Genomic DNA, 8997 nt, shown 5'->3' with positions numbered 1-8997 from the left:
TTTATATTGTTGTTTCTATATTTGGAAGAATTTTCAGTCTCATTTCCTGGATTCTTTGTTTCTTTGACCCAGGAGATGGGGTATATGTCATTCTGCCTTGAGATTCCTCTGAACATAGCTGGCAAGGAAATGAGAAAGGATCCTAATTAGGGGGCAATAACCCCCCAGAAAAAAGCAGACCCTTTACAGTAGACTGTGTCCTTCCCACAAGCCCTGTGTATTTGTCAGATGTTTATAGAGCCTTCATTAAAAGAGAGCTCTCTCAGATAAGAGACTGGGAGTGCTGCATTGAGAGCCCGATAAGAACAAGTGGAGGACTGTCTGGGGAGGGCAGGGGAGAGCCTTGTGCTGGCCACGGGCACTCTCTGCAAAGCGGTCAGCAGGACGATGCGGGCCTTCTCCTGGGCTCCTCCTTGCACCCGCTAACACACCTTGCAGCCCTGCAATCTCCTCTACAGGGCCCAAGATGTACCCTGGGGCGTTGTGGGTGGCCCTGCCCACGCTGTCCCTGCTGGCTTGTTCCCTGCAGGGGAAGCCTTTACAGAGTTGGGGAAGGGTGTCTGCTCAGGGAAACACCCGCAACTTTCTGGAGGAACCTGGAGGAGGGCGGCAGGAGGGCATCTTTGACCTGAAGGTGTTCCTGGAGAACATGAAGGTGGATTTCCTACGCAGCCTCAACCTGAGCGGGGTCCCCTCCCAGGACAAAACTAGACTGGAGCCGCCACAGTACATGATCGACCTCTACAACAGGTACACCACTGACAAATCGTCCACCCCAGCCTCCAACATCGTGCGGAGCTTCAGCGTGGAAGGTAGAGTTGACTTGCCCCTGTCTGCCCTGGGGTGGGACTCACCAGTCCACAGTGGCCCTGCCCAGTGGGGGTGGCTACTGGCCACATACAGCTCTTCAAGTGTGCTTTGAAATGGATGACAGTGATATCAAATGAAAATGTAGTTCTATAGTTTCACCAGCTGTCTTTCAGTGCTCAGTGGTTTTGTGTGGCTAATGGCTTTCCTGTGGGGCAGTGAAAATCTTGGGGCCTTCCATTATCACAGAAAGTTCTAGTGGACAGCTCTACTGTGGCGGAGTCTCCTTCCCTGGGCCATGTGCCAACTTTAATATGGTTGGTGCACAGGGACGCTATCTTCCTTCCCCTTCCTTCCTGTACCTCCCCTCCCCTTCCCCTCTCTCCCTCTACCCTTCCCTCTTCTTCCTGTTTTTCCCTTCTTCTGAATTTTCTTCTCTTTCCATCTGCCCCCACCCCTCTCTTTCTGTCCCTTTCCTACTTAGAAACAGACAACTTATTTAGCCCTTAACTGCTATATTTTTAAACTTTGATGGAATTCATAGTTCTCTCTTATAAAAGGGCTTTTGATACCTAGAAACAATCTTTTGATAGAGAAGAGTGAGAAGAGAATCTCATTATTTTTTAAATATAAATTTTCCTGAATTAGGAAGACTAGAAGATGAACATCACCTTAAGGCCTAAGTCTGTAACTCATTCAACCTCCCAGGATTAGGGGAAATGAATTTCTGAATGGTGAAGCCAAAGCTTGCATGGTTAGGTCAGGCCCAGAGTAAAGGTTAAGTAGCTGGTTTCTGGCCTAGGCCCTGTGGCCTGTACAGCACTGTCTTGTTTGACTGCTGCTTCTTTCTCTAAGAGGCTAGGAGCACTGGGTCTGAGACCTGCAAATGCCCAAGAGGCCCAGGGTGGTGTCACAGTTCAGGCCAGACCTGCCCAGTCTGCAGAGTATGTGCTTATCTAAAGACAGTAAAATTACGATGTGTGCTGAGTGCTACTGGATTTTCTTTTTGCTCCAAAGTGTAAGAAAAGCCTGAATTTTATGTGAACTTCCTGATTTTAAAACTATGACTTCATTTTAGTTTTCGTTTGTGTTTTTTGGAGATGCAGTCAGGTAATGAGACACATCTGTGACTTCCACCTTCTGCGGGACTTCTTTGCTTGGGGCCTAAATCATCACATTTCATAGACCAGGGAGTCCAGCATATGCAGCCCTCTCAGTGATTCCCTCAAACACCCACATCCATAAGAGTGTGCATGACCTGAGAAACAATCTATTTCCATTTCTCCCATCTGATATGGCTTAGGGAAGGTGGGAACTTGTTTGTTAGGTGTCTGATCCTGGTCCCACATTCATTGTCTAGCCATACCACAGTAATTTGTGAATGCAGGGGTCACATGTTCAATATGCCACAGCAGCTCAGTGCATTCTACAGGAGCTGAAATGGTGTAGCTATGCTGGCTGTGGGAACCACGGAGAACCTGAAGAGAAGACTCTGTACTTTGTTGTGTGCAGGAACAAATACATGTACATGAGTTGGCAAAAAGGGAGGGCCACAGAAGTACTCATTAAGTATCTGCTATGAGCCAGGGACTGAGTCTGAAAAGTTCCATTCATCACCTTGACAAAACCTCACCCCAGTTGGGTGGGCAGGCATGATGAGCCCCATTCTACAGAAGATAAAACTAAGGCTCAGAGAGACTCAGAACTTTCCCAGGTAAGCCTAATGAGGGACTAAGAGAGTTAGCACTTAATTTCATCAGATACCAATATCTTCCTGCAGTGCTTTTGCAGCACTAGATCTTCACACATGTTGGAACACAGTTGTCCTCCTTTATGTGCAGTGCAGAAAATTCCAGAAACAATTCATAAGTTTCAAGTAGCTTGTATTATAGTATATTTTTCCTTTTGTTCTATTTTACCTTTATTATTAATCATGGTTGTCAATTTCTTACTCTAATTAAGTTATAAGTTAAGTTTTATCATAGATGTGTACATATAGGAAAGGAACACAGTATATATAGAGTTGGGTATTATCCATAGTTTTAGGCATCCATTCATCCATTGTAGGTCTTGAAACATAGTCCTGGAGAAAAAGAGGAGATGACTGTAGGAGGCATTTTAAAAGTGCAACTTCTTTTGTGTATGTGTGTGTGTGTGTGTTTGTGTGAATGAAACATGGGATAGTGTAACGGCCAAGTGTCAGCTTAGGAGAAATGGTAAATAGAGGTAATTGTGTGACTAAAAGGCAAGCCCCATTTCTGACCGACATACCTACTTGGCTAGTATTTGTTTTTCCTCTAATAAATACCATCCACTTCCACTTTGCTAGGAAGTTACAATTCCGAATAATTTCTACATGCTTGGATGCTGATATGTCTTACCTTGTCTTATTTTAATTAGACTTTCACCTTCCCCAACCAAGTCTAAGGTGGAAAAGGCATTTGTATTTTTTTTTTTTTTTTGGTTAGGTAAAGATACTCACTGTGTGCACTTTAGCTATTAAATGTCTTGAGTCCCAATCTATACATCTGTAAGTAGAATAATAATTAGATCTTCCCAAGGTAAGGTGTTAGATTAAAGTAAAATATAATTTTTGACTTTCCTAGAATAATGCTGGGTACATAGTAAATGTTCAATAAACAGTAGGAACTGTTGACCCCAGTTAGAGGCATCTGCCTCTACTTTTTCTTGGAAGATCCTAAATGAATCTTTCAAAAACACTCTTCTACTAAGGACTGAAACAGAATAGAGATAACAGAGATACAATCTGTCATCCCAGATGTCATTTCATCCAAATGATGAGACTTGGTTTGGTGTCATGGGAACAGACACTGCAGATAGGCATCTACTCTGCTGTGTTTGCATTTCAGATGTTGTCTCTACAACTGCTACAGAGGACTTGCCCTTCCAGAAACACATCCTTCTCTTCAACATCTCCATCCCCAGGCATGAGCAAATCACCAGGGCTGAACTCCGTCTCTATGTCTCCTGTCAAAATCACGTGGACCTGTCTCATGGGCTAGAAGGAAACATGGTCATCTACGATGTGCTGGATGGAGAAGATGCCTCAGGCACCAAAACTTTCTTGGTGTCCCAGGACATTCAAGAGGAGGGCTGGGAGACCTTGGAAGTGTCCAGTGCTGTGAAGCGATGGGTCAGAGCAGATTCCACCAATAGCAAAAATAAGCTGGAAGTAACTGTGGAGAGTCATAGGAAGGGCTGTGACACACTGGACATCAGTGTCCCGCCAGGTTCCAAAAACCTACCCTTCTTTGTCGTCTTCTCCAATGACCGCAGCAATGGGACCAAGGACACCAGGCTGGAGCTCAGGGAGATGATTGGCCATGAGCAGGAAAGCATTCTTAGGAAGACACCCAAGAAAAGCTATAGGGAGGCAGGCGAGAGCCATGAGGATGAGGAGGAAGAGGAGGATGTGGACAGCCACATGGTCACAGGTTTGTCTTTAGCCAGACGGAAGAGAAGCACAGGGGCCAGCAGCCACTGTCAGAAGACTTCACTGAGGGTGAACTTTGAGGACATCGGCTGGGACAGCTGGATCATTGCACCGAAGGAGTATGATGCCTACGAGTGTAAAGGTGGCTGCTTCTTCCCCCTGGCCGATGATGTGACACCAACAAAGCATGCCATTGTGCAGACCCTGGTGCATCTCAAGTTCCCCACAAAGGTGGGCAAGGCCTGCTGTGTACCCACCAAACTGAGCCCCATCTCCATCCTCTACAAGGATGACATGGGGGTCCCCACTCTCAAGTACCACTATGAGGGGATGAGCGTGGCAGAGTGTGGGTGCAGGTAGTGGCTGCCCTCCAGACTGGGGGAGGCAGGGAGGGAATAGGGATTCTGATAAGAGACCCTGTGTCCCCTGGGCATGACAGGGAATAAGTTGATCTGCATGCTATCCAGAGAAAGAAAGGGAATCTGCTGTCCCTTTCATACCCCACCCAAAGTAGACACGACTGGGTCCCACTGGTGGAGAAGGTGACGACTGGAGAGCCTAGAAGGGCTGCTTGGATGGAAGGGAGATGATAGGGGAACATGAGAAAAGAAAATCCAGAGCAGAAACTAGTCAGAAGAGAATAGACAGGTGACAAGCAAACATTTATAGAAAATACAGAGGTCCAGGAGGATGGGCTTACTCCAGTAACCTTTGGGAGAGAAGAGGAAAGGAACAAGCTTCCACCTGTCATTTTATGTCATTTCCCACACCAAAGTGAGTTGGGCATTATGACCTCTGATTTACAGATATAGAAATCAAAACCTAGGCAGGTGAGTTAGTACTGATTAATGGGTGGAATTCCAACCCAGGTTTGAGTGACATCAAAGCCTGGGACTTTCCCATTGAGTTTAGCATGTCACTCTGTACTAAAAGTGCAATTAGACATTGGGAGGCCTGAGTACTGAGGACAGGTAGAGCTGAGCCCCAGTTGGTACTTACCTGTGTGATGGGGCTACTCATTATATCTAGGACACAACCTTTCTGTGTGGTGCCTATGCTCATTCTGTGACTAAATGCTTTATAATACCACCATTGAGTCACTGAGAAACTACCCCCAAACCAACTGCAGGATGGAGAAAGCAGTTTAGGATGGCAGCACCTCTGACATGCATCATGACTGGAGCTACTTTGACTCTCTGGTGCAGAACTCATATAATCACTTTGTGGTAGTCTGGGAGACAGACTATGGTCTCAGCCTCTCTAGTTTCCCACTGATTAGAAGGCATCCATGAGTGTTCCCTGCCAAAGAACTCCACAGAAGATAGGAACAGAATTTGAATTTGTTGGAATTAAGTATGCTTTTGGTTTGGTATGTGAAACATCCCTATTTTTACTTCTTGGTGACATACACTCAAGTGATAAGACGTCCAGTCTTCCTGGGTGTGAACCCTCTAGCCTATGAAGACATCTAGTACTTATTGGCTGCCACTGGCTCTGCCTGTTCTTGCCAGTTTTCTTGAGCAACGTGTGTTCTGCCTCCACGGGCTCCAGAGGAGAGAGTTTCCATTTCCTAAGTGTTTCATTCTCTGCTCTGACTCTCTTTGCTGTATGTGGGACTGGATGGCATGAGGAAGAGTTTAAATTACAAAGATCCCAACCCATGGCCTGCTGACCCCTGACCACAGCAGGGCCTGAAGGAGGCTTGGAGAGACCTGGGTTCCCCCATTGACTAAAACTCCCTCATATTTAAAAAATAAAATAAAATAAATGGTTTGGGTTGAATGTTTAAGTGGAGTCAATACACAACTTTCACACAAAAATACAATGCAACATTATTATTTGATTACTGGAGTTGGAAAAAATAGAAATTCCTGGTATGTGCTAGACAGTGTGGTGTGCCAATGCTCTTCACAGTTGGGCGACAATTTCTTCTAGTCCTGGTGGTGCGTTTCTGTGCCTGAGTGTAAGTTTCACTTGGACATAAAGTCAGATGTCTGATCTGTTACCTTTTCTGAAGGTGACACTGTATCCTCCAGCCCCACACTCCTGCCCTCTGGCCTTGATATGTCTCATCATTTTCCCTGGGTGGGGGTTGGAGAGGAGGGACATGGAGCTGCCACAGGGATGGTAGGCCAAGGGTGGCTATATCTGCCCACTGGGGAGAGTAATGTGTTTGGATATGGGCTTGTGTGTGCATGTGAAGGTGTGAGCAACTGTCTGTGAAGAGGTTTTCAAGTTGATGGTTATAGTTACCTCACCTTTCTTCACTTTTCCACATATCAGAGAAGGATGACTGTGGCTCTAGGAAACATGAATAATCTCAATTCATCCCCACATGTCCAAAGGCCTACACAACTCCTCCAGCATCTGTCTATCACACCTCTGCTCAGATGCCCAGCTCCAGTCAACTCCACCCACAAGGTCACTCCCTGTTCTCTGCTCTCGGATCAGTGTCCTACCCCTCCTCTCACTACCAGAAAAGCAACCCAAGTCTTAGTGTCTATGAGTGAGACCCAGTTCCAGTGTCACCCATCTTGGCCCCTTCTGAGGCTCCTGCCTCTTGGTAGGGCTACAGTGCTTCTGTTACACAGTTGCAACAGGCCTGCCCTGGGTAGCTGCTGGCCTCCTATCCTGTGCCACTTGTTACCTTGACTCCTTTGGAGAAGAAGCTGTGAGTCTCTCACCTTGGTCACTCCCAGAGGGCCAATGTGCCTGTAGTTCAGGACAAAGTGTTATGGTTAGCTGTGCAAGAACAGAGCATGCAAGGAGAAATCTATGATGTGTTCTCTGGCTTCTATTTCACTGGGTTATTCTCTGCATAGGATCCGTCAACGCTTGTTCACCCACAGACATAGAACACAATGGAACATCACCATCCTCTAGTCACTTATGTGGTCAATAAGCCCCCTGCCTACTGACCTCCACTTTCAATGCTGCATTGGAAATAGTTCCTTAAGCCTTTTCCTTTTATTATGCCAGGGTGGAAATCTTATCACTGAAGCTCAGCCTATGAGACCATGCCCACAATCTCTGGGCTGTATTTCTACTATCCTGAGCCTTCCTCGGGATCAATATCAAGGTTGTTCTAACAACAATAATCAAAGCTAGAGCATAAATGAGACAAATCAGACAGAACCTGTCATTTTCTAGGTAAATGTTGCCTGCCTTACCCTGGGTATTATGCACTCCAGACTGTACCCTCTTTAGACTTTATCCTCCCTAGGCACTGCATTTTTTTGCTCCACTGTGCAAGATCCTGTGATCATTCAGACATGTGTAGTGTCCCACTCATTGCCAAAAAAGTTCTGTTAACAGGATCACTAAATTTTGTGGTTGTATCTCTCCAAGAAGGCTACCAGAAGGGTAAAATCCCTGGTCATTACTAGCTTGCAACATTCTTCTTTCCAAGGCTGGCTTCATTGCCATGTGGACAAAGCCAATACAAGTGGAATTGGGAGGACCTGTCCCATGTAGTTCAGAAGCTCTTTTTCACTGAATCAGCACTAAGGGTGTGGTTCTACATCCAGTTTGTCTGACCAGATCTACCTGTCCTGGACATCAGATTCTTCCTTCATCTGCTGGACAAGTGATTTGAAATCTATGTGCCTGTTCACAGCAGTCCCCAAGGAGATTTTGCTTGCTTCTCTACAGATGAGGGGTGAGGGTCAGCATGTTGGAGGTGGTTGCTCAGGACATGCAGCAGCAAAACCTGGGGCCTGTCTACCTCTGTGGGTTTCCTCTTTGTCTAGCCAGACCCTGAAGCAGGCCCACATGCAAACTGCGATGGCACAGAGTCTCAAGGACAGGTCGTCAGGGTTGTATTGTCCTTTCACCCACAAGTGGCCTGAGCTCAGAGGGCTTTGGAATGGATAGGAGCATAGGTGTGTGGCTTGAGCAGCTGCACAAGCCTTGAGGTGATTTTAATGTTTGGGGGCCATCTTGACATTTGTAACAATAGTTGAAAAGGGGCCCCTATTTTCGTTCTTCCATCAGTCCTGCAAATGATGTTGCTGAATCCAGATACAAGTGTGTGCTCACCATTTTGGTTTTTCAAGTCCCAGAGATGCTCTGGTGACTGATTAAGGCCTCAAGTTTGACTCGAACCTGGGGAGACAGGGAGTCTGCACTTTGTTGCAGAGAGCTTATCCTGGGGTCTCACCATCTTGCCTACCTCCTCCTTTGTATATATCAAGGAAGCCCACAGGCTTCTTCACTCTGTGAACCAAAGGCAGCAAAACCAGACAACCTATTCCATCTACATGGCAACTATTTGGGGAGCAGTCAAGGTGGCTGACACTCTGCTTGGCTTTCTTGCAGCCTCATCTTTAATAATACCAAGGAGACCATGCCCAAGATAGGCCATACGTGAATACAGGTCAACATGGGAGACTTATGCTGGGTTACATGGAATGAACCTTTCAAAACTCCTTTTCCTTTTCAAATCACAGAATTTGTACTTTGGAAAGGGACACTGCTCCAGTAGGACATCTGCACATCACTGACTGACCCTTGCCTTGAACTTCCTGCTCAAAGGACTATAGTTCCCCAGGGATCCTGTTTCATTAACACACAATGTTGCCCATCAGAAGGATGCTCCTCAGCCTGGGAAACATCTGTCTTTCTGCAGTACTCTCCCATAAGCTTCTGTTCTGGTAAACCCTGACATAGGAGCCATCTTGATGGGGGCTGTAGGGAGTTCTTTTCAGTGGCAGACATGGCCACTGTGCTGACCTACA

The 8997-nt window shown here is 46.3% G+C and overlaps 1 protein-coding gene across 1 annotated transcript; it reads left to right on the top strand.

Moving 5' to 3' along the window:
- The first annotated feature begins 315 nt into the window (after window positions 1-315).
- Window positions 316-6029, top strand: Gdf2 (growth differentiation factor 2). The gene is made up of 2 exons (XM_047553758.1): window positions 316-812; window positions 3678-6029. The coding sequence occupies exons 1-2, from the start codon at window positions 467-469 to the stop codon at window positions 4619-4621; spliced, it is 1290 nt and encodes a 429-aa protein (XP_047409714.1). The 5' UTR covers window positions 316-466; the 3' UTR covers window positions 4622-6029.
- Window positions 6030-8997: the final 2968 nt, after the last annotated feature.

Source organism: Sciurus carolinensis, chromosome 5, assembly GCF_902686445.1.
Source record: "Sciurus carolinensis chromosome 5, mSciCar1.2, whole genome shotgun sequence".
Taxonomy (NCBI): domain Eukaryota; kingdom Metazoa; phylum Chordata; class Mammalia; order Rodentia; family Sciuridae; genus Sciurus; species Sciurus carolinensis.
Note: the sequence above shows the minus strand (reverse complement) of the source record. Positions and strands in the feature narration are given on the sequence as shown.

Excerpts from the sequence above, each read along its gene's own strand:
- Gdf2 (XM_047553758.1), top strand. The coding sequence starts at position 467 with ATGTACCCTGGGGCGTTGTGGGTGGCCCTGCCCACGCTGTCCCTGCTG. Across the intron at positions 813-3,677 it reads GCGGAGCTTCAGCGTGGAAG|ATGTTGTCTCTACAACTGCT; the intron begins GTAGAGTTGACT and ends TTTGCATTTCAG.